This window comes from Lytechinus variegatus, chromosome 15 (genome assembly GCF_018143015.1).
Source record: "Lytechinus variegatus isolate NC3 chromosome 15, Lvar_3.0, whole genome shotgun sequence".
Classification (NCBI taxonomy): domain Eukaryota; kingdom Metazoa; phylum Echinodermata; class Echinoidea; order Temnopleuroida; family Toxopneustidae; genus Lytechinus; species Lytechinus variegatus.
In genome coordinates, this window is record NC_054754.1 from 3,866,544 (window position 1) to 3,892,810 (window position 26,267).

Sequence of the window (26,267 nt, forward strand, 5' to 3'; positions counted from 1 at the left end):
TGAAAGTTTCATACAAAACAAGCATGATTTGGCTGAGATATTCTCCCTTGACTTCATGCTATGTGTACAATGTCTGAAAAATGGTGAAATAGGGCCATTTTGTAGTGACGTCATATATTACGTCATTTCGGAGGGAAGACCACGCATAGAACCCCGGCAGCAATGCATTTTTGTAAACTTCAGGGTCCATGCTATCCAGCTATGGGGTCATTTGCTTGTCCGGCTTTCGGTTGAATAAACCTCCTGGGCTGCCGGACTATCAATGAATGGATTCGAAATTGCCCGAAAGATGACGTCATTGTAAAATGGGCTTATCATCAATATCAAACAACCAATGAAATGACAATGATCTATCTAGGTGTCATATAATCCTTGATATGTACCTGATATTAGGTAGCTCCATCGACCACTTCCACTGCAGCTTAATACCTTCATCCCATATATATTTACATTTGGTGCTGCTCCGTATATACTTGCTCCTGCTGTACCAGCGCAATGAGTGCCATGTCCGTTGCAGTCTCTCCCCTAAAATACAACAAAAGTCAAGTTTCATGTGACGATTTTATTTTTGATAACGTCAAAAATTTAATGTATTTATAAGAATTCATCGCACGAAGAAGTTGAGAGCAAAATCGATCAGTAAGATGAAAAGAAAAACAAACTCTCAACATTTTCATATCACTTCAACTTGGCTCCATCTTTCAGGATATCAAGGACGCCCAATCCTTTTTTTATTATTATTCATTGACATGTTGACGATGTCATTTCTTCATTCCATACATTCGTTTATCAAGATCTTGATTTAGACTCAAAACACGAAAATATACTGAGATATAATTTGAATGACGGGAGTGGATTTTTTTCCTGGTTTTTCTCGTTTCATCATTGCGTTCCATGTTGGAAGCAGCCAATCATCATGGCTGATCGCATATTTTTTTTCCGGTGGGCGTCAAGACGCGTAAAAATTTTCAAAGAAACTCAAAAGCGATATAGCGAAGAGATCGAACTTGCCATTGGGGCATACGCGCCAGCCTTCGTAAGTAGGGCTTCGGCGAGGGAAAGCCCACGGGACGTTAATCCAAATGGCGACGATTGTATGAATACGTCAATCTTTATTATAATTATACTTGCTTATATAGCGCTTAATACTTACTTTGTCAGAAGTCTCTAAGCGCTCTACAGTATATGCAACATAATTACCCTGGCTTTAGCAGTGCAGCTGTTACGCGCGCTGCGTTTCAAGGAATAAATTCCTGCCAGGTACCCATTTACCTCACCTGGGTTAAGTGCAGCACATTGTGGATAAATTTCTTGCTGAAGGAAATTACGCAATGGTTGGGATTCGAACCCACGACCCTCTGTTTCAGAGTCCGGAGACTTATCCACTGGGCCACAACGCTCCACAAATTTTATTTAATCATAATTTTATATAATTTTAATGGATATTGTATCTCTGACAAATCATCTGAAAGAGTGCGCAATGACACCATGACGTCATAATGCATAAGGTCGACCAACAATATGGCTTGCGTGCAACTTACCATTGGTGGACTATCGTCGGTTGCATCAAAGATAGCAGAGGCTCGACCTCCAAAGAACAAACTGTCTGGGTAGATTCCTGTATCGACGACATATACATTAACGCCTGCTCCACAACCTGTATGAAAAATAAAATAATAATAATACATAAACTTCAGCTTCATGCCTGAAGTCATGACGTCATTGTCTCATTGCGCCCGCCCTCCCTCTGATAACATAGAAATATATGCATCAGCCTCCGAGATGGCGGTGCGAGGACGTCATACATAAGGTTTATAGTCTATATTGACGATCTAAATCCTCTTCGTCACGCCAAGTTCACGTCTTTAAATGCTCGGGTTTTCTTGTTAAAAATCTGCAATTTTTTATTGTATTTTTGCCGGACGTCGTTATTTTTAAACGGAAGCGTTATTTAATCGATGTATATGCATGTCCCCAGGAAACATATAGCATCATTTGATGGCATGGGCGGAAATCCCAGGGGGACAGGGGGGACGTGCCCCCCCCCTACCAAAAATAGTAGGGGGGACACAATATCAAATGTCCCCCCTACTTTTTGGTCTTTTATGATGGAGAAAATGCATCATTCACATTTGAAATAATATATGTATTTTGGACTAATGACCTTACATTTTGGGTGAAAACTTTTTTTTTGCTTGTCAAATTTTTCAGAGTGAATGAAATGAGGGGAAGACTTGGAAAAATAAAAAGAATCTTCATGTCACTATATTAAAAATTTCCCTTGCGCTTCGCGCTCGCATTGCCTGTCAGGTGATTTTTCAATATGGTGCTTAAATATCAAGTTTAGAAGTCAATATACATTATACATTTCACCTCCAAAACCGAACTTTCATTATTTTGTGTGATTTACAAACTGATTTTTAAAAGCGCTCTGTAAAAGAGACAGCTATATGGTCTGAATATTGACATTTTCTACTTGCACTGGGCGCTCGCAAAATTCGATTCATTCAGTACCTATTATTTTTGTGTATTTCATTTAGTTTGAGAAATATCCCTTTTCAAGTCTGATTGTCAAAACGTAGCGAATACCGCTACTTGCATTTTGATTGGCGATTTATGTATGTCTCAATATTGATTTTCATGACAGTTTATCAAAGATTTTGGCTCGCAATTTGCTCTCACATAAATGGTTAAAAATATTTTAACTGATGCGTTATATTCATAATTACAAAAGTGCTTGAAATGTCCAGTTTTCAGGCCATAATATCATCAGATTTCTCAACCCCATTATGCATTATTAAATAAGATATTAATTTAATGATTAAATTGTCCATTTTGTTTCATCTCGCGCTTGGCAAGAGGAAAAGGAAGATAGGTCATCATTTCCATCTTACTTGTCCTAAGGATGTCCCGGTCCGATGTCAAAAACTCAAATAATAGCGAAAAATATCACCTCACAATTTTCCTACAAAGTGCTTGAAATATATAGCTGAAATTGACTCTTTTTTCAGATCGGAATATCAAATAGCTTAAGCTCGCGCTTCGCGCTCGCTGATAGATCGGTAGAATCCCGAGATTCTAGGTCTAAATCTGAAACATGCGCATGTCTATTCAGATATTCAACTTGTTCTCTATTTCAATCATTATCCAGTTTCAGATCACAGCATCAAAAGTTTTCTGCTCGCGCTTTGTGCTCGCATTATTAATGTAGAAATATCCCCTATTACTCATCCTTTTCATGATTTATAAAACATGAGTAGAGTGTCCCGTATTTAGGTCTAAATCTCGATTTTTTCTGCTCACGCTTTGCTTGCATCAATTGTTTAGTTATATAGCTACCCTCTTCATGATTACAAAAAAATGATTAAAATTTTCGATTATTTTTGTAGAAATGTCAAAAATTTTCAGTTCGCGATTCGCGCTAGCATTATTTGATTGGTGGAATATGTAACGTATTCATGGCCAAGTGCAAGCAGTCCTTAAAGGTCAAGTCCACCTCAGAAAAATGTTGATTTGAATCAATAGAGAAAATTTTAATGACTTCCCCCATTCCAACACTCCATAATTAAGATAAGGCAAAATTAATGTGGAGTATAAAATAAGCAAAATTTCTTGTGGAACAAACGAACTTAATTTATATATTACACCAGTATTTTTAGATATAGTTTTACAAATATTACTACAATGGGTTGCCCAACTCAGCTTCTCATCAATATGTAGTCCAAGAAACTTGTTGGAGCTTACTTTCACAATATTGACATCATCAAAAATTACACCTCCAGGTAAGTCTCTTACAGAATTACTGAAAAACATATAGTTGGTCTTTTGGAGGTTCAAAAGCAGCTTATTTGCCTGGATCCAAAAAAAAATTTCTTCAATTCACTATTAACTGTATCTAATGAAATTTCAGGGTTTTCGTGCGAAATATACACTGGAATCATCTGCAAAAAATATAAATGATAGGACATCAGATGCCAGATGAAAATCATTTATATATAATATAAAAAGCAGGGGGCCAAGCAGAGATCCCTGGGGGACTCCACAAAATATAGTTTAACTACTCGAGTCGATTCCATTTAATGAGACATATTGTCTTCTACCAGATAAATAGCTCTTGAACCAATTAAGAGCGATGCCCCGGACCCCATAATATGACAATTTATTAATCAGAATTTCATGATCAACAGTATCAAATGCCTTTAAGAAATCCAAAAAGATGGCTACCGTGTGAAGGTGGTTATCTAACGCTTGAGCTACTTTATCAACAAAATGTAAGATGGCATGTGTCGTAGTGCGCTTTTCACGAAAGCCAAACTGGAATTTCGAAAATATTTTAGTCTTATTTAAAAATGTTACTGTTCTATCATATACTAGTTTTTCTACTATTTTTGAAAAAGAGGTTAATAATGAAATGGGTCTATAATTGCTTATTGTTTGAGGATCTCCTTTCTTAAAAACTGGCACTACCTTAGCAATTTTCATTTGCTTTGGTACAAGGCCAGATGAGAATGATGAATTAAAAATATGAATAAGTAGTATTACAATTCCATGTATGATATCCTTAATTAACTCATTTTTTATGCCATCAAAGCCAGGGCTCTTTTTACTCTTAAGTGATCTCACAAGTTTAAGCAGTTCTGCTTCATTAGTGGGCATTAAAAATAAGCTATCTGCATTCGGCTCTTGCATAAAGTCTAAAAAGTTTTTCTGACATCTAGGGATAGAGTCCTGAAGTTTCAGACCAACATTACAAAAATAGTCATTGAACTTCTCAACCATGATCTGTCTATCTTCTACAGAACGACCATCCACACTTATACATTTAATATTTGAAGTTTTTGATGGTGATTGGAACACACTTCTAATAACTTTCCATGTATTTTTAATATTATTAGACGTCATTTGAAATTGAGCAGAATAATATTTCTTCTTAGCCGCACGTAATACGGAAGTAAGAGTATTTCTATAATTAGAGTATTTTCTGCACAAAATATCAGAGCTTTTCCTTTTATATTGATAATAAAGCTTGTTTTTCTTAGTAATAGACCTTAATATTGATTTAGTTATCCACGGCATACGAGGAACTTTATGATAATTTTTCTTTTTATATTCAACCATTGGGACATTGTCATCATACAGCAACACAAATTTACTAAAGAAGTTATCAAAAGCACTGTCAGCATTTTGATCTGAAAGAACATCATTCCAATCAGTTACAATTAATGCTTCCCTTAATTTAGCAATATTTTCAGGACTACCTTTGCGGACAAACCTGCTACCTCTTGGTTCAAAATTCAATTTCCCCAAAGACAACGTACAATACACAGGAAAGTGATCAGACAAATCAGATACTACAATTCCAGATGATGGATATGGTTGTACATTACAGAATATATTGTCAATTAAAGTGCTGGGAGTGTTTGTTATCCTTGTAGGCTTAGTGATAAGGGGCAATAAGGAGAAAGACATTGTATTGCATTGTATCATTTCAAACACAATCTTTTAGATATTACTCTGATTTTTATCTCATCTATAATATATTATTGATTTACATGTATTTATGTTTTTAATGTCAGGACCATGATGTAAAACAGTTTTTAACTGATCTTGTCATCCTGTATAAATATATTTGAATAAATAAATAAATAAATAAATAAATTAACATATTTAGAAAAAGATCAACTCGATGATCATCATTACAAAGTAACATATTCAAATTATAATCTCCCAATAGAAAAAGTGATTTTCCAACTATAAGTGGATTTTCTAGTACTGACTGGATTTCATTTATAAAGTCATGAAAATTTCCATTTGGAGGTCTGTATACAACTCCTATGATATGGTTCTTTTGGCCAGGGTTACAATCTCAACAAAAATAGTTTCAATATGATCTGACATTAAATTAAGGTCACAATGCATCTGGTATTGAATTTGGGTAGGGATGTACAAAGCAACACCACCTCCACGTTTACTATGTCTATTATTATTGACAAGATTAAAACCAGAAATAGAAAAAAGGCCCGAGAGTGATATCTGTCGTCTATTACATCAGCCATTATGACTAATTAACCTAGACGTAAAATGTTTCATAGGTAATTGGTTATATACCAGCTTGGCGTTTACCAGCAAAATGCTGTCCTGCCGAGTTCCTACGGGAGTTACCACAAACAGAAACAGAAATGTCTCTGCTTGTTGAACATGACACCAAATCAAAGAAGATTTCTGAGTTGGAGAAAAAGCTATCTGAGCAATCAGAGCAAATATCTGCCCTTCGAAACACATCTCAGAGTGCAGAACATTATTCAAGAAGAAACTGCGTAAGGGTTTTGGAATTGCTGAGACTAGTGGAGAAGATACAGACAACATTTTCTTAATGTTGCACATGAGAAACGTGGAGTTGAGCTGAACATCAAAGATGTTGACCGTAGTCATCGAGTTGGATCGTCGAAGACCCGGAATGTATCTGAACCTGAAGCCTCACAAGATGGCCCGACTAGGACACTTCTGAAGACGGACAGTCAACCTGTCCGAAACGTCGAGTCTCTCTACTTCTCATCATCTCTACTCGCCGACTCAAGCCAGCATCTCCTCATCAGCTCTACTACTCAAGCTGTTCTCACTCAACATTCCTTCTGGTTTACAGTCCTTTTCAGGACTATTTTCAAGAAAGAATATTCTACTCAGTCTGGTCCAGATTTTTAAAAATGTGCTCAGAAAAAGTGCTTTAGGCATTTTGTGTTAATGCTGATTTATCAATTGTTTTAAGGTAATTCAGGGGTGCTGAATCCAAAAATGCTGTTTGCCAAACTTGATTTTGATGTTTTCATCCTCAAATCGGCAAAAAACAAAATGGCGGCATTTTTAATGCAGTTTCCCATATTAAACGATTTTTATGGGTGATTGTATTTCAGAAATTGGGATCTATCCCTTATTTTTTGCACCCAGGGTTGCACACATAATGTGTCCGATTGATTCGTCAGCCATCTTTAATTCCAAGATGGCTGCCATGATTCACAGCTGCTGATTGATAAATAATATGGCCAAATGTTTGATAATTTTGGGGCGAAGCTGGCATATTCACATTGTGATATCTTTAACGTGTCCGCTATTTTTTCCTTGCCTGCATAGCAGAAGCAAGACATGGACGTCGCTTTTCCGATGGCGACGATGACCATGGCGGCGGCTAAGTCAACATGTCACAATCTTATACTTGACCCTTTAAACCATGCGTTATACTAAAAAATCTTATTCTCCAGGCGGTTATTAAACAAATTATGTCGATTTGTAATTAACCAGACATTTTATACTCCATTTTTGCAAACTATTTGGATTTTTGGACATGGAGGACCATAGACTATCTTTGTTACTTGTCCCAACATATATCTTGACCCATTAAACGATGGGTTAGACACCAACACCATATCCACAAGGCAGATATTAAACAAACTATGTCAGGTTTTAGGGTTTTTAGATAACAGCAGCTATTTTAGACTCCAATTTTGAAAGCCATCTTGGATTTTTGGACATAGTGGACCGTTGACTGTCCTTGTAACTTGTCCGGTTTACTTCTTGACCCTTGAAAATCAGCAATGAATAAACCCCCCCAAAAAAAAAAAATTCTAAAATAGGTAATAGATGAATTGTGAATTTTTAAGCCATGGCTGCCATTTTTACGCAATCTTTGATTTTCAGGTACCCTGAAGTGCTTATGTTCACTCTTTTCCTTTACCCCCTACATCATTGAATACATGTATGCACCGAAAAAGGTTTTAGGGTAGAGAAAGTGTCGGGTTATATCAATTTTCAGTTGATGGTGGCCATCTTAGACGCCATCTTGAAAATAACCACTTTCCTGGATCCGGATTTTGTTGGATTTTTAGTATGTTATTTCTGAGATCAAATATTACCAAAAATCGTTGACAAACATTTTTGTTACAAGTTTTGGGGATCAGAATAGGGTAAAAATGGGTGTAGAATGGCGGCCATTTTGTTTTTGCCAATTTGAAGGTTGGCAAACAGCAAATTTGGACTCAGCGCCCTCAAATTATGCTAAAACACTTCTCAATTCAGCATTAACACAATTTGCCTAAGGCAGTCTACTTTTCTCAAATCTGGACCTGACTAACTCTCAAATCTCCACTTTCTCGCCTATCCACTTCTTCTCTTCTTTTATCCACTGTTTCTATAACGCTCCACATGGTGTACCGTAAACCACATCATCAATTTCTTATTTAACATCCGATTTGATGAAATTTTCAGCATTGTGCTTGTCTGATCTTTCTCTATTGATTCAAATCAACATTTTTCTGAGGAGGACTTGACCTTTAGAGAACTCAATAGACAAATAAATGAATACTTGGTTGGTGTATAATCCATGTATGTTAGCATCTCCCTTGCTGCTCACACGGAGGGGCGGGGGATGATAAAGTAGGTTTTGGTTCGATAAATTGTATTTTGGATGGGGGTGTTAATTGATTCATTCAATTATACATACGTTATATATATTTTTTCTCTCCCACTTTTTTTTTTTTTTCAATATCAAATTTTCTTTGTATTGCAATGTAAACTATTTTAATATTTTTTTATGGACCCCATGGAAGAACAGAGATAGGTCAATAAATCTGAAATGGGCAATCCTTTCAATTATTTTATTTATTTTATCCACCATATTTGCAATTCATTTTGTTATTTTATTAATGCCATTTATGTTATGTGTTTATGTTATATACATTTATGTATTGTTTTTTTTAATAATCGGAAAAAAAACCAAGTCCACTTCTGCCAAATGGTCGGGGTCGAAGCAATTTACTGTTTACGGGATGACGATATTGGAAACTATGTCATGTACGCGAGAAATAAATGTACGTGATGGACAACCATTGTGAAAAAAGTATACTTCTCGGACAAAACTTTTGTGGAGATTTCACAGAAGGTCGAGCTCAGAAGGTGGAATATTTAGATCAGTTAGCAAAATGCTATAGAAGTGGTCAGCTAGTATCATGTGTTATTAACACTTTTGATGATTTCTGCTTGAAACAAAATGTTTGTTGAGAAGTTCGGATATTTAACTTGAAGGAGGAGAATTAAAAGCGGAAGTAGCCGTCGTTGATGATAAACGAGATCGAATACCGCAGTATCGGGTCCATCGCAATGCCACTACAACTGACGTCGTACAGGCACCGCAACAGCTTGCAGTTTTCAACAAACAGTGCACTGAACTGGTGCAAATTAGCGAATATTTCGAAGTCCTTTAACTCGGTCTTTCCAGTTTATAATTCAATAAAAACGTCTAAAATAACACAACTTCTGTTCACTATATATATAGTTTTTGAAGATATATAAACCAGGAATTCAATATCCAAGAACAAAGAACAAACGGCAAAAAATTGAAGGAAAAACAAATCAGTGAAGGGAAATTACACGGGCAGACGGGGAGAAGGTCGGTGGTGAAGTCTGTGACGTCATCATTAAGACTGTTTGCGACCGCTCAGGGGGCCTGTTGCACCACAAATTGTCGCCCCGCGACAATTTGTGCTGCACGTGCCGGTCTCAATTTGTAAGCATATTGAGCCAATTATTGTGTAGTCAAAAGGAAACCTAGAACCACAAATTGTCGCCCATTACACAGTTACACAAATAGTCTTTAATCACCTGTCTGGTATAGGTGTTTCATAAAGCTGTTCTGATCCTTTCTTGTGCTATGTGATATCCCGATGTAATTGAGTTATGACCTAAGAACAGGTTCCAGTCGTGCGTAAATTCGTTCGTAACTTTACGAACAGCTTTATGAAACACCCACCTGGAGTGTAGTTCATAGTTCATCTTTTTCTTCCTGTCACCAAAACATTCATACATGGTAGTTACAAAACAAATGATAATAACATAAATAGCAAGATAAAAATAATTTGTCAGCGCTAAACACACATTGAGGTTGTTACATAAATCATATCACTTACATTACAGAGGATGATTCCGGAGACAAAAGTTATACAAAATTTCACATCTTGAAAGAAAGCAGAGACCTTAAACAAGCTAGGCTTGTCAAGACAAGGTTCCCAATAAGGATACGATAAGTGAATACTTAACATACTTTGAATAAGACTACACATCTAAATCTACATAATGGAAAGAAAAGGGAAGAGAGAAGAGAAATTAGCAAAAGAAGGAAAGGGTGAGTATTCATATGAATATATATACAGAATGAAAAATATATATACATAAGGAATGATAATAGTGGGATTGTGAAATGAGGAGAAAGGGTTTATATACAAGGAAGAAAAGTCGTTGAGACGGCAAAGAGAGAGTTATATAGGGCCAATATGGGAGGTGTATAACGGAGTTTATAAGATAAGATATAGTGGAAGCATCGTGGTGTAGCGGTTCTGACTCTCGCCTTGTAATCAGAGGGTCGTGTGTTCGAATCCCACCATGGCCTAGTAATAATATGTCTGTAAAGCTCGGCTTAGAGACGTCGTTCCGATGTATTAAGCGCTATATAAATGCGGAATATTGTTATATTATTATTAAACTCCAAAAGAGGAGACGTAAAAAGAGGAGACCATGTAAAGGATGAGGCTTAATGGTCATTAAGTCAAATCGGGTTTAGACCAACTGGCAATTTAAATCTGGGGAGGCTAATATAGAGAACAGCAGCAGAGCCCATGGAAAATTCGGTTTTTATCCTCATGGTCTAACAACACATGGGTTTAACCATTTTGGTCTACTAATAATTTAGACTAATTTGCAATTGGTCGAATATAAACTTGGTCTAATGACCAATTCGTTTATGGTCTAATTACAATTGCAACTCGATATGACCAATTTTGTTTATTTGTTAAGTGTGAAGTAAAATGGGGCGACAAATTGTGGTGTCCCCTCCTCCACAAACTGTCTCCTAAATGAGGCGGCAATCTGTGCAGGGGCGACAATTTGTGGTGCAACAGGGCCGCGCGGTAAGGAAGGGTATCTGATAACTGTATCTCACGCATTCCGGTGACATTCTATGAGACTCTTTAGTGACATATTTGTGTAAAACAATCCTATACCATTCAATATATAGCTTGACTGTAGTTATCACATATCGTGAGTTTCTTTGGGTGGCTACTTTAAAGGGAAATTAGTTAATAGCTTGATATTAATCTTTTTTAATTTATTATTGTTCAAAACTCATCGGTACCCTAAAAAGGGAAATCTAATTGGTGGAGTCGAAAATCCGTTTCTCTGAGGGTCAATTGGGTTGGGTTCACCCTTACTACTAACCCATCTCTGTGGTCTATTAGTTAAGATACCGGCATTCTATCTAAGCTGGGGCCATGGTTCGATTCCCAGCAGAGACATTATTCGGTCTCACCAAGGTTTCCAAAGAGTAGGTAGCTCTGGAAAACCTTGATTTAAGCTTCGTGTACCACTTTTCTCCTCATTAATTTCTCTTTACAACATATTTAGAAAAAAAATGAGTTGCTAAGACTGTTGTACATGTATAATTTCTCACATTGTGGGTGGGTGTGTTAGATAAAGAAAGAGAGAGAGAAGGAAAGGATGAAAGATATTATTGCAACAGTGAAAAAGGTTATTATATTCATCATATCAAAATAGAATAAAAATTACCCTTGCCCTTGTAAGCTCCATCCAGAGGCAATGAATGCTGATCTATGCGATCCAGACCCCAAGACGAAACAGCCTCAGTGTGAAATTCACCATCTTCCGAAATGTACTTGATCTCCTCTCGGGCCAAAAGCTATTAAGAGATAACATATAAAATATGACTGTGACAAATGTTTTTTTGTGCCCGAGAATGAAATATGTTATTTAAGAGTAAGATATTATAAGCTAGGAGGGCGCCCTTGATCTCAGAAGAATGTGATGGCATTTTATTTTCGGACAGTTTTTTTTTATAGGTAAATATACACAGCTTTTCCCATGTAATCCGTGTTTCTTCATTACTTTTAAATCATTACGGTGTTGAGAAACGCGAATATAGATGGATCATAATAGGCAGGCTGATTGCATAACCCCTTCTAAATCAGATGCAAAGCGTATGGCTGTTGATGGCGTTGACCGTGTGGGTGTAGCGGGCGAGTCCCGGGGCAAGCCGGCCCAGTTTGCTGTTCCACGTTCGCTGGATTTTCCGAATGTTGCTGGTGATGATGACCCTCCCCTACTTGGTTTTTGCGGTTTTCCAAGCCTTTGAACGACGCATGGATGAAAAGATTACCTTCAAACTCAATGAGCTGTGTGTTAAAGTTAAAGAACATGATGAATTCATTGCAGCTTGCAAGTTAGAGATGGAGAGTCTCCAGGATGAAATCAAAGTGTTGAGAAAAGACAAGTCTAACCTAGTAGAAAAGCTGGATGATCTGGAAAACAGGAGTAGGAGGTGCAACCTCGTTTTCCACGGAGTGCCATCAGAGTCAAAGAAACCGGATAGAGATGTCTCGCTGTTGTGGAGGAGTTACTCACAGGGTTTGTTGGCCTACAAAAGCAAGATTATGTGATCGAGAGATGTCACAGAACCCCGAGCTATCCCCTTAGCCCCAGACAGGATCAGAAGATGCCTCCTCGTATAATCCATGTTGCCTTCGCTTCTTACCCCACCAAAGAGCGGGTACGAAAAGCTTGTATCGCCAAGTTTAAGTCCACATCTTTCAAGGGTAGCAAGATTTCTGTGAGTGATGACTTTTCCAAAAGAGTTATCCAGCTTAGGAAGGAAAAGATGAGCAAGTTCAAGAGCCTCAAGGAGGAGAACAAGAGGCCTTTCTTTCTCTACCCAGATCGCCTAGCATATAGAGGACTTGAAGGAAAGCTGATCTTTGTTTGAACAGAGACTGAGCTGGGTACACATTTTGGTTTGTATCGCTTCGTATTCTTGAGAGGAAGTTTACCATTCAGGGACTTCATTGTTATTTTTTTTTTAAATAATAATACATGTATACGTACAGTTCAAGTAGGATGGTTGTTTTTATATTATTCTAACCTTCTATTTTTGCATAAATTCTTACATATTTTGTAGAAATCTGGTTGTCTATCTGTTCCAAATGTTACATGGATTGTGTAGCTTTGTTAAATATTTCAATCTTGCCTAAGACTGTCTGATTATTATTATTGTTTCCGTTCCCCATTTGATTGCTGTGCTAGTAGAGCCGTTTGTTGATTTGAGGCTTTGCTTCCATCTGGTGCAGCTGTGCGCTCCCCCTTTTCTTCTTGTCTTTGATGTTACCCCCCACCTTTTAGTGATGATTTTAATACATGTAAGTAGCAGAATACTCTTGTCTTGTTTGTGTGATTAATATGGCCTATTTCTCAATATTATGTACACAAATTTACATTCTTTTAACTGTCGAGGGTTGCAGGACTAGTAGCAACAGTAGAATTTTATGGCCAGAAGTTTTCTGACTTAAGCGCCTGCCAATGTCTATGGTTTAACAGGTTAATTCGTTCAAAATCTAAGCCATACTTCTTTTTTGAAACTTGGTTTGATAAAAACATTATTACTCTATCTGATTTGTTTAACCCTCCACTTCCAGGCCATAAATTATTTGAAGAGCTTGTATTAGATTTTGATATTTCTTCCGGTGATAGAAAGAAATACAATTTTTGGATTAAAAATATACCTGAAAATTGGATTAAAAATTTTGACATTGATATATTTGGTGTTCGTGTTACCTTAGTGCACAAGCTTTTAACCATGAAATGAGTCCCCAAGATTGTGTATAATACCCTGTCGGGTCGTCATGCTCCTGAAAAGAGATATTCCTATTGGTGTAATGTTTTACCTGTACAATCTATTATTTCAGACTGGGAAAAAATACATGTTACCAATTTTTTTTGTACAATCGATTCAAAATTAAGATCATTTTACTTCAAAATGTTCCATAAGACTATAGCTCTCAATGACTTTTTACATAAAATCAAAAGAAGAGACGATCGCCAATCTGTTCATTTAGAGAATGAAACATTGGTTCATTTATTTTGCGAGTGCGACAAAGTCACTTCGATCTCGATTGACATGTTAGATGTCATTTCCCAGAAATGTGGAAAAAGTGTTGATGTAACTAATTTTTAAAAAAATGTTTGGAATTTGCAGTGATAATTTTCTACATATTTACTTTTGCTTTTGAAATGCTACATATATACTTGTAAATTCAAAGGCATTCTTCCAAATTTTATTGCATTTAAATGGTTTGTCAAGAAACAAAGGGAGATTGAATATATGTCAGCCAAAAAGAGAAATAAATTGCCATTTCACTTTAAGAAATGGCGTTTCACCTTTTAAACTTCCTGCATATTCGATGCATTTCTAAGGTTTTTTTATTATTTATATCCCATATATTTTTGGTTACTTTGTGCATTTTAATGCTTTATCTCCCTTGTCAAACACTTATTACGCAACATTCGATAGTTGAAATTCCAGTTATAATATTTAGCCTGCTATTGTTGTACATGTACGGTTATAAATTCACTATGCTTTCATTGTTCTTTATTGTTATTTATTCTTCCTCAAATAAATTGGCCTATATCTGCTACTTGTTTATTCTTTTTTGATGTAACTTTTTTATTTTTGCCAATCAGACAAATTGTTTGTAAATTTTGTGACTTGATATTGATTTCCTAATAAAACATATAATTATAAAAAAAAAACATTATTAGCTCGAAAACCATAGAGCAATGTATTGGACATGTTGGATGTTTATATAGCATGTCCCTGGGAAGCGGGTGTGCTGGGATAAAAAAAAAATCGTTCCCAGGGCTCAGAACAACCTCGGATAAATAATTCCACTATACTTTCTCAAAGCCTGTGATATGTGTTTACTATATCTTAAAATGAAATTAGTATTCTGAGATGACATTTTACCTCTCAGATAAAATTTGAAACTTTATCTTGCGTATCTATAAATGATACGCAACAGAACTGTGCCTGCGTAGACATACCCATTTCGTATCTGAATATTGCAACGCGGATGATGTGCTTGCGCCCATGTTACTTTGAAGAAAAAATAAAATAAACTTAAAAGATGGTATGGGCTATTTTATCTCAGTGATGTTGATTTTATCAATATTTCTAGGTGATTTAACCCCAAATAATGACATTACTAAGAAAAATATATATTTACTGAGAATAACTCCTTAACGTTATTCCTGTACAATCAGAAGCATTTCATAAGACTTTTCTTGACTAATATTGTCTTTGAAATGATGCTTGCAAAGATTGTGATAAAGACCTCGAAAAAAAGATGAAATTATTGTCATTTTTGTTTAAAAGAAATCTCTGTAAAGACGCGCAAGCGTACATGCAAGCGTATTTGAAGTCAATAAATTGACGCAATCTCACTTCTTTTACCGCACCTCCTGATTGATTTCCATTGGTTATAAAAGCGCATTTCTGATTGGATATTGATCATAATTAGGTGTGTCTTATAGAGATAAAATGAAGATAGAATTGTCCTCAGAATACCAATTCGGAGAGATTTTAAGGGTATTTTATCTCACTTATTTTAACGGAGATGAAATATTTTCTTTTATCCGAGATAAAATGAATACCACCCCTGTTTTCTAAATAAATCCGAGAAGCGTTCAATTACTAAGTGACAAGGAAGGTTTCGTAATGATTCCAAGCACTGATATGTATACAGGCCACTGACATTGGCGGCGGAAGCCCAACAATTTAGGGGATGTTCACCTGAAATTTTGGGATGGACACAGGTAAAAAATTGGACAAGCGTCCCAAAAAATATTTAGACAAGCAAAAAAAAAAAGGTCATCAACCTAAATTTAAGGGGGGGACAACACACGTTTCAAGAGGGGTCCACGTGACTTTAGGGGGGGGGGACGTTGGGAAAAAAATTGACAAGCAAAAAAAAAGGGGGGACCGTCCCCCCGCTTCAGCCGCCTATGGCCACTGATTCCAAATTGGAATTCCACTCATTGCTGCTGGCGTTGCTGTCTTGTAATTTCTTTCGTTTCATGATTTTAAGTTCATAATTCATTTTTTTTCTGGTTTTGTGGGCTGCAAAATTGTGTACAATTAGGTAAATCAAGTCGACCCTGTTTCTCTGTATCCGTTCCAGGGTCCGTTACAAAAAGTTGCGTTTAAACGCCACTCTAAAGATCAAGCACAAGAACTTCGAAGATGCGCCTATGACTGACTCAAAATCATGTTGCATTTGATTTCTACAGTCGCAACCGGCAAATTTATTAGTTTACATTGATTATGTGATATACATACCTTTTCGAGAGCCCGGTTGTTGAGTTTAGCTGAAAACCCATTGATGGCAGCAGTGTAGGTGTGCTGGATAGAAACATCGCCGAAACTTTCAGAGAGGTCAGTCAGAAGAAGTTTCTTGATCACTTCTACGTCATAACCGGGCTGCGTGATCAAATGAACAATCAACATTTTTGATAATATTGTAACGATTTTACTAGTATTTCACAATAATATATTGTAACGAAACAAATATAGTGTTTCACACTTAAAATTCCGCATGACGTCACATTTCATATTTTCTTTTTTTCTATATTCATCGATCGTTGTATTATACCTCGAAGGAACATGATCCTCACTCCAAATTTGGTAGGTATATGTCAACGTGCGCATACATTCGTATTTCCGAAACTTCCTTATTCCGAAGGTTCGGATATTCCGAAGGTTCGTTATTCCGAAGGTTCGTAATTCCGAAGGTTCGTTAGTCCGAAAACGAAATGAGGTTCGTAATTCCGAAGGTTCGTTAATGGGAAAACGAAATGAGGTTCGTAATTTTGAAGGTTCGTTAGTCCGAAAACGAAATGGTTAACTAACCCTATTTCGTATTAACGAACCTTCGGGGTAACGCCGCAAATGTTCGGATTGACGAACCCTCTTCCGTTTTAGGATTAACGAACATCGAGGTATAGGCAATTTACGTGTTTCGGAATTACGAAATGTAACAGTAAAGTGATACAAGATAATATTATGACCACATGATTTCCCTACACTTACATACAGAGAGGAGGGGGTGGCTTTCGGGCCACGGACCCAAACATCATTATTTTTCAAGACAAAGAAAAGTTGCACAACAAAAAGAGAAAAGAAAAAGGGTGAAATACGTAAGTCCATCCCAAAATTTCATTTTTGTATTATTAAAGGTTAATGTTTGTTGCTCGTTTGCAGGGTTTTTATAAAACACCCCCATACGCTAGGTCTGGATCCTGACATTGTTGTGCTCATTTAGTCACCGATGTTTGTTTAGCCCAATTGAAATTTTTATGTAATATTTCCCTGGTTCTAAAAGGTATAATGGTGATACAATTCATATAAATCTTCATCACACATACTCATGGTCAGACCATCTGAAAATGAATTCCGTTTTTCCTTCTTTTGGAATTACAAATGGGCCAAAATTATCGGCTAGCTGAAATCTTTCTACTATTTCTCCTAGCAGTATACGGTTTAGGGGTTACATGATTACAACAGGAAAGGAAAGATATTCATTCGAGCCAAGATATAGGTGAATGACAAAAGTGTATACATATGACATTATGATTTGCCAAATGGCATTGATTTTAGGAAGGGCAAATCACCGAACTTCCTTAACCCAAATGGGAAAGAAATATCACTTAGCTTTTGAACTATGTTACTGTCAGTGTAATTAAGGCTATTTTACCATTTCAATTAGATCTCATCACGAGATGGTTTCATAAAATGGAGGGGGGGGGGGTCGTGGTCTTAGTGGTTATACGACTCTCGTCTTTCGATCAGAGGGACGTTGGTTCGATTCCCAACCATGTCGTGTTTTCCATCAGCAAGAAATTTACCCATATTGTGCTGCACTCAGCCCAGGTAAGGTGAATGGGTACCCTGTAGGAAGAATTTCATCGAATGCTTGAGCGCCTGTATATGGCGGTTCGGCTATACGGCCGGGGTAATAATAATTATGATACCAATTGTTGTTAAGCGCAGTAGAGTATATAGTATCTGCGCTATATAGATGGTCCATATTCATAAATGTCGAATGATTTCTGAAATGACCCGGTCGATCGACACATAATTTTCTGTTCAGATATAAAATGGCAGATATCAACTGGTAGTGAATAGAGGGCCCGCTAATTTCATCCCAACTTGTTAAATTGATTGAAAGTTCAAGTACACCCAGGAAAATGTAGATTTGAATAAAAAGAGAAATATCAAACGAGCATACTGCTGAAAATTTCGTCACAATCGGATGTAAAATAAGAAAGATATGACAATTTAAAATTTCGCTTACTTTTCCCCAAAAAGTTATATGCACAAATCAATGACATGCAAATGAGACAGTCGGTGATGTCCCTCACTCACTGTTTCTTTTTTTTATTGTTTGAATTATATATCATTTCAATTTTTACAGATTTGACGACAAAGGTCAACTTGACTAAACCATATAGTAAAAACAATGTTAATTCCACATGTTCAAGGAGAATCAATAGCTGTTTCACTTCTCAAGCATCAAGATGTCAGGTCGAACAAAAGGAGGGAAGGGTCTCGTAAAGGGTGGTGCCAAGCGTCATCGCAAGGTACTACGAGATAATGAGGAGAAAATTAGAATACTTCATATTTCAAATAATAAATTACAAAAGAAATAGTGAGTGGATGACGTATCAGTCTCTTATTTTACATGCAATTTTGATGAAATTTTCTGTGTTGTGCTTGTTGGATTTTCTCTTTTTATTCAAATCGACTTTTTGTTGGGGTGAACTTGTCCTTTAAGTGCAATATGAACACACGTGTCGCATGGAGACATTCTAAACTGGCATGAGACTTTTATATGGTTGTGCTTATGTACACACCGAAAGTGGACTGAAGCCGACGTCAGAATTTTTGTGTATCACCATTTTTTCTTCTTGTTGTTGTTCCTTTATTATTATTATTATCATTATTAGTTTAATTGCTGGACTGACGCCGCCCCGGACTGAGACCACATTTGAAAGTCGTTTGAAGGCGCCTCTAGTTCTACAGATGTATGTGTATCGCCTCTAAGTGGACTCATATCGGCTTTGATCACTGAACTAGACGTAGCAAACAATAGTTATTGCTAACGAACAATGGAAAATGTGGGCGTGAAAAGAACGGCCACTCGTGTCACGTAAATAGGCGACATGGGGCCTGTTTATCAGGGGAATATTGATCTCGAAGCGGCTTATTGTGTCCCCTTTCGGCTAAGTGTAACGCCACCAACATTGCCGGCGTCGGAGGCGGCTTGAAACCAGACGCATGTACATCAGCGGCCGTAGTGACCTTAATTCATATAGAGCTTCTTAAACTGGCGCCACCATTGTTAGGTGTCTGGTTTGACAGATAGAAATACTGTTTATTATTTTTCCAGGTTTTTTATTTTTTTTTTTGCATTTCATTGACTTTGATTTCAGACATTAAGATCCCATAAGTAGAGCGATCCGACCTATCTTGTTCTTTACTTTTCCCTTTCCCCACTGAAACTCTTAACCTTGATCTGCATAAAATCTGGTTAATGGTGTAATTCGATCCGATTTTCATTTAATTCTCAAAATCTCTTCATTGTTCATCCAACAAATAGCTTGGGTCTTATCTATGTCGCTGCTTAATTATTAAGCCTCTTTTCCCGGCCGCGATTTTTCTTTAGTCGGGTCTTGTGCACCCGATGCGATCTGGGTTTATTTAGCATGACTGCACCTCATGAATATTCATGGACACGAAAAGTTGATTACATCGCATCAGTAAACCAATCATGCAGTCGGTCTCAAGGATGCAGGTTCGAGTCTCGAATAGAACGCCTTTTCACAGGTTTTTTTTCATTTCATTAAAATTTGAGGCAAAACTCTGAAGAAAATAAAAAGTCCAAGATTTGTGGTCTGATTCGAAGCATATACGAAACAGCATATTATATCGTCATTCCCATTGCCCTCTCGCGTCGGGTGGACAAGTACTGATGAAGAAAAAAAAATCGCATCCCGACTCCTGTTCGCCTTCTACATACACTTGACGTCATGCGCTGGATCATCTCCATCTTAACACTTCCTTTGCATTTCCTCGGGATAAATTATTTATCAAAACGATAATTTCAGTTTGCTGATGATTATTTAGCTATACGTATAATTATATACAAAATACTAGGCGTAACGGAACACTTTCAGTATTGGGGGACGAAGTTACTGGGGACCGGGGAGGTGGAGGGGGGGGGGGGCTTTTTAATGAAGTATAATATTCGCGTTTAAAGAGAATTTAGAATAATTTTGTTGGATTCAACCTTACCTCAAATTCACTGCGAAGAACTATTACCGTATCTAACGAAAACTGTTCATTATACGCACAGACAGACAGAGACCGATCGTTAATGAGCTCTCAGAGTCTATCCGATTACAAACTAATGTATACATCAAAATGATATCTCAGTTTAATATACTTCCCTATCGTTTTAAGGGCGTTCCACGATAAGGATGAGATCCATGTAATTTTCATCAAATTCGACAGAAAGTAAAGATTAGAACCTTAATATTCCATAAATAAAAAAGATAACATGAGCTCACGTGTTTTTTTTTCTTTATTTCTTGCTATCGAGTTTGAGGTTCACCCAATTGAGAGTTCTCGAGAATTTCCCAATAAAAAAACTGGGCATTTGTTTTTCACCTCACGAGATCACAACGTTGAGTTTAAACCTCTATATTACTCAATTAAAATCCATTTTGATTTCATCAAATTTTACAGATCAGGATTGTAAACCAAAGATGGCAAATCCATTTAACGCTATTCATTTGCCATGTTCGCTCTTGAAGGCCATCTTTATTTACGAAAAATATGGTTTGTTGAATGTTGAATATATGGTTGAATGTAGTTGTTAAGAAGGAACCAGAAGGTAGCTCAAGTGCTAGTCGAGACTAATTCCTTCAAAATCTTTGGTATTTTTACATAAAAGAAATGCGTGTGAACAGTGAATAATACTATATGGATAGGGGGGGGGGGGGGTGAATACACTACATAATGTTTGAAAAATCACGTTTTATAAGAACATATGATTAGAATTAGAGATTTACCTAGAATACTTTAATATTCTATTAAAATATTTTCTATTATGTTGTCAGAACTGAAAGACGTATCAGTCTCTTATTTTACATCCAATTTTGATGAAATTTTCTGTGTTGTGCTTGTTTGATTTTTCCCTTTTTATTCAAATCGACTTTTTGTTGGGGTGAACTTGTCCTTTAAGTGCAATATGAACACACGTGTCGCATGGAGACATTCTAAACTCGCATGAGACTTTTATATGATTGTGCTATGTACACACCGAAAGTGGACTGAAACCGACGTCGGAATTTTGTGTATCACCATTTTTTCTTCTTGTTGTTGTTCCTTTATTATTATTATTATTAGTTTAATTGCTGGACTGACGCCGCCCCGGACTGAGACCACATTTGAAAGTCGTTTGAAGGCGCCTCTAGTTCTACAGATGTATGTGTATCGCCTCTAAGTGGACTCATATCGGCTTTGATCACTGAACTAGACGTAGCAAACAATAGTTATTGCTAACGAACAATGGAAAATGTGGGCGTGAAAAGAACGGCCACTCGTGTCACGTAAATAGGCGACATGGGGCCTGTTTATCAGGGGAATATTGATCTCGAAGCGGCTTATTGTGTCCCCTTTCGGCTAAGTGTAACGCCACCAACATTGCCGGCGTCGGAGGCGGCTTGAAACCAGACGCATGTACATCAGCGGCCGTAGTGACCTTAATTCATATAGAGCTTCTTAAACTGGCGCCACCATTGTTAGGTGTCTGGTTTGACAGATAGAAATACTGTTTATTATTTTTCCAGGTTTTTTATTTTTTTTTTTTGCATTTCATTGACTTTGATTTCAGACATTAAGATCCCATAAGTAGAGCGATCCGACCTATCTTGTTCTTTACTTTTCCCTTTCCCCACTGAAACTCTTAACCTTGATCTGCATAAAATCTGGTTAATGGTGTAATTCGATCCGATTTTCATTTAATTCTCAAAATCTCTTCATTGTTCATCCAACAAATAGCTTGGGTCTTATCTATGTCGCTGCTTAATTATTAAGCCTCTTTTCCCGGCCGCGATTTTTCTTTAGTCGGGTCTTGTGCACCCGATGCGATCTGGGTTTATTTAGCATGACTGCACCTCATGAATATTCATGGACACGAAAAGTTGATTACATCGCATCAGTAAACCAATCATGCAGTCGGTCTCAAGGATGCAGGTTCGAGTCTCGAATAGAACGCCTTTTCACAGGTTTTTTTTTCATTTCATTAAAATTTGAGGCAAAACTCTGAAGAAAATAAAAAGTCCACGATTTGTGGTCTGATTCGAAGCATATACGAAACAGCATATTATATCGTCATTCCCATTGCCCTCTCGCGTCGGGTGCACAAGTACTGATGAAGAAAAAAAAATCGCATCCCGACTCCTGTTCGCCTTCTACATACACTTGACGTCATGCGCTGGATCATCTCCATCTTAACACTTCCTTTGCATTTCCTCGGGATAAATTATTTATCAAAACGATAATTTCAGTTTGCTGATGATTATTTAGCTATACGTATAATTATATACAAAATACTAGGCGTAACGGAACACTTTCAGTATTGGGGGACGAAGTTACTGGGGACCGGGGAGGTGGAGGGGGGGGGGGGCTTTTTAATGAAGTATAATATTCGCGTTTAAAGAGAATTTAGAATAATTTTGTTGGATTCAACCTTACCTCAAATTCACTGCGAAGAACTATTACCGTATCTAACGAAAACTTTTCATTATACGCACAGACAGACAGAGACCGATCGTTAATGAGCTCTCAGAATCTATCCGATTACAATACAAACTAAATAAATGTATACATCAAAATGATATCTCAGTTTAATATACTTCCCTATCGTTTTAAGGGCGTTCCACGATAAGGATGAGATCCATGTCATTTTCATCAAATTCGACAGAGAGTAAAGATTAGAACCTTAATATTCCATAAATAAAAAAGATAACATGAGTTCATGTGTTTTTTTTTCTTTATTTCTTGCTATCGAGTTTGAGGTTCACCCAATTGAGAGTTCTCGAGAATTTCCCAATAAAAAAACTGGGCATTTGTTTTTCACCTCACGAGATCACAACGTTGAGTTTAAACCTCTATATTACTCAATTAAAATCCATTTTGATTTCATCAAATTTTACAGATCAGGATTGTAAACCAAAGATGGCAAATCCATTTAACGATATTCATTTGCCATGTTCGCTTTTGAAGGCCATCAGCACCTTCATTTACGAAAAATATGGTTTGTTGAATGTTGAATATATGGTTGAATGTAGTTGTTAAGAAGGAACTAGAAGGTAGCTCAAGTGCTAGTCGAGACTGATTCCTTCAAAATCTTTGGTATTTTTACATAAAAGAAATGCGTGTGAACAGTGATTAATACCATATGGATAGGGGGGGGGGGGTTGAATACACTACACAATGTTTGAAAAATCACCACGTTTTATAAGAACATATGATTAGAATTAGAGATTTACCTAGAATACTTTAATATTCTATTGAAATATTTTCTATTATCTTGTCAGAATTGAATTAGAGGATTGGTTGTATTTATGTAAGCAAATAATTCTTTTCTGAATGTGTTCCTTGATCTCCTTTCCTTTATATAATTTGGTATACAATTCCAAATTTTTGATCCCATGAAAGTAATTGAAAACTGACCCTGTGTGGTTGGTTCTGCATATTGGGAGATATAATTGATCAGCATCTTTACTCCTTGTAGCATATTTATGGTCTATAATCTGACAGTACTCAATTTGAGAGTGTGGTAACCTACCGTGCAATAAATCATAGACGAATGTTGAAATGGAGAGGAAGTGAATTTTATATACATTCAAAATATTCAAGGCTTTGAACAGGGGTTCAGAGTGGGCACCTCTTGGGTTAAAGGTTATAGCTCTCATTGCCATTTTTGGGGTCAAGAAAATAAAATTGAAATTGGTCATATAAGTGCTCCCCCACACCTTGGTGCCATACGACAGGTGTGCTTGTATAGGTGAAAGATAACAAAAATACATCCTACATATTAGAAATGTCTATAATGAATTAAAGAAGTACAATTAATGCTGCACCTTCTTAAAAAAAAATGCCATTTTCAACAAAAATTTTGCAAAATTTGCAAAGTTCATCTGCTTGTTTTCAAACTACCAGTACTTTCGTTAGAGCAAATTATAAAAAGATATTAAAAAAAGCGCGCCAATTTCCAAACAACCCTCCCATTTAAATTCGCCCATTGCACTCATAAACATAAATTATGTGATATGTGAAGCTGTTGAATGACCTGGGCCCTGTTGTACAAAGAGTTACGATTGATCCGATCAATCGCAACTATGGACGGCCAGCAACGTCAACATCTATGATGCATGTTTGTTCAAAATATCTTCTAGCTATGATGTGTATTTATGCATTCATTGTTTTCTTGAAAATTCACTGCGCTTCTCTTTGCATAAAAAGGACATTGTGCAAATTTTTCGTAGAAAAAATTATGACACTGATGGATTTCCATAGAATTATGATTGATCGAATCAATCGTAACTCTTTGTACAACATTGCCCTGGGGTCCATTGCAGAAAGAGTTGCGTTCAAACGCAAGTCAAAAAATCAATCGCAAGTCCAAAATGCGCGTTGTTGATTGGTTGAAAAAGAAGTTTCGCCTAAATTTTTAGAGTTGCAATTGATTGCAGCTCTTTCTGCAACGCACCCCTGTTTATTTATTGTGACGTCATTGCCCATTGCTGGAAAAAAGCATCACCCGGCCTTATCATGATCGTCGTCCCCCCCCCTCCCCTTCAAAAAAATGGAAACTGAAAACAAATATGTGTAGTTAATGATGTCATAAGCATCCTACTGAAGATGCAAATTGCTCCAAAACAAAACTTTTCTCTCTTCAAATTTTGAAAAATTCCCTCGGGTCACTGATAGCTTGACTTGATCCTTTCATCATAAGTGTGCATCATTTAGGTTTAAATCTTCTTTACAATGCAAGAGTAACCATGAGAAAAAATTCCTGTTCCATACAGCACCGCTTCCTCGTAGATAAGCAACTATTTTCTCTTAGCTCTGAGGTGCCTCATACTCCTATTTCTCTAATTTTATCTACTTATCTATCTTTCAACAAAGAAAACAGATACTTCTACAAGACTATGTTATTTTGTAAAACCACACAACTTTTTTGAGACAGGAATAAACTTCACTCCATCTAATCATGGACCTCACTAGCATACCTACACGGGGGGGGCAGTCTGCCCCCCCCTGACGAGTCACAACCCATGCAAACACGTATCCCTGCCCCCTGACGAGCTTGAAAGACCTTTTTGCCCCCTGACAAGCTTGAATACCTTTATTGCCCCCTCCCTGACGAGCTTGAAGACCTTTTTTTTTTGCTTGTCAAATTTTTTGGCGGACGGTCCCCCCCCCTGTGGAAAATCCTAGGTACGCTACTGATGGACCTACTATAGGTCCATGGTCTTATCAAATAATTCCTGTCCTTGGAAAGTATATTTTATTTTGTAGGAAAATTAAATATTAAAAAAGAAAACATTTTTTAGGAATGAGTTGATGCTGTTGTTTTCAAGGGGGTGGGATCAAGAGCGCTTCGCTTCCACAATTGGCGGCGTCAAAAAGTGAATGATAGGATGAAGAAAAGGAGAGATAAGGATTGAGAACAGTGAATGAAATAAAGGGAGGGCAATGATTGGAAATTTGATATATTTTTCGCGTTAATATGTAAAAAACAAAATTCGATCGCGCGCGCAGTGGATGATGTTTAATTATATAAAAGATGTGCTAAATAAGCCGGATAAAACGGCTTGTTACGATCGTCTGCGTTCGCGGAGCGGGGATGGCCGCGCTCTTTCGAGAAAACCGGGGGAGCTTTTCACGAAAGGCCGTGTTTAATAGTACTCTGAACCAGTCGTTTCTATGAAAATTATAATAATAGTAATATAATTATTATAATGTAATATCAATAGACTATTGGTAGGGGGGTTGGGGTGCTTCCCCCTAAAAAAATGACAAATAAAAAAGAAAGAAAAGAGAGAAAGGTGAAGTATGATCATGATGATATAATTTTCGGAATATTTTTATGTCTATATCTGATACAAAATACCTGGCCCCTCAAATTTTTGGGCTCATTACGCCACTGATAATTAGGAGAAAAGGAAGAGAGCTTGCAGTTTTTTAAGATTTTGAATAAAATTGTACATTAATGTGGTAATGATAATAATAGGTGCTCAAGGCGCTCCTA

General features: G+C 36.8%; 1 protein-coding gene across 1 annotated transcript in view; it reads right to left on the reverse strand.

Annotated features, from left to right (window-relative positions):
• LOC121428840 (aqualysin-1-like) overlaps window positions 1-26,267 on the reverse strand; it is a 64,086-nt gene that overhangs the window by 34,176 nt on the left and 3,643 nt on the right. Inside the window, exons 2-5 of the mRNA XM_041625706.1 lie at window positions 16,223-16,363; window positions 11,608-11,737; window positions 1,542-1,657; window positions 384-525 (exon numbers count right to left, since the gene is read on the reverse strand). Coding sequence (XP_041481640.1) covers window positions 384-525; window positions 1,542-1,657; window positions 11,608-11,737; window positions 16,223-16,363 — 529 coding nt within the window. The remainder of the gene's footprint in view (window positions 1-383; window positions 526-1,541; window positions 1,658-11,607; window positions 11,738-16,222; window positions 16,364-26,267) is intronic.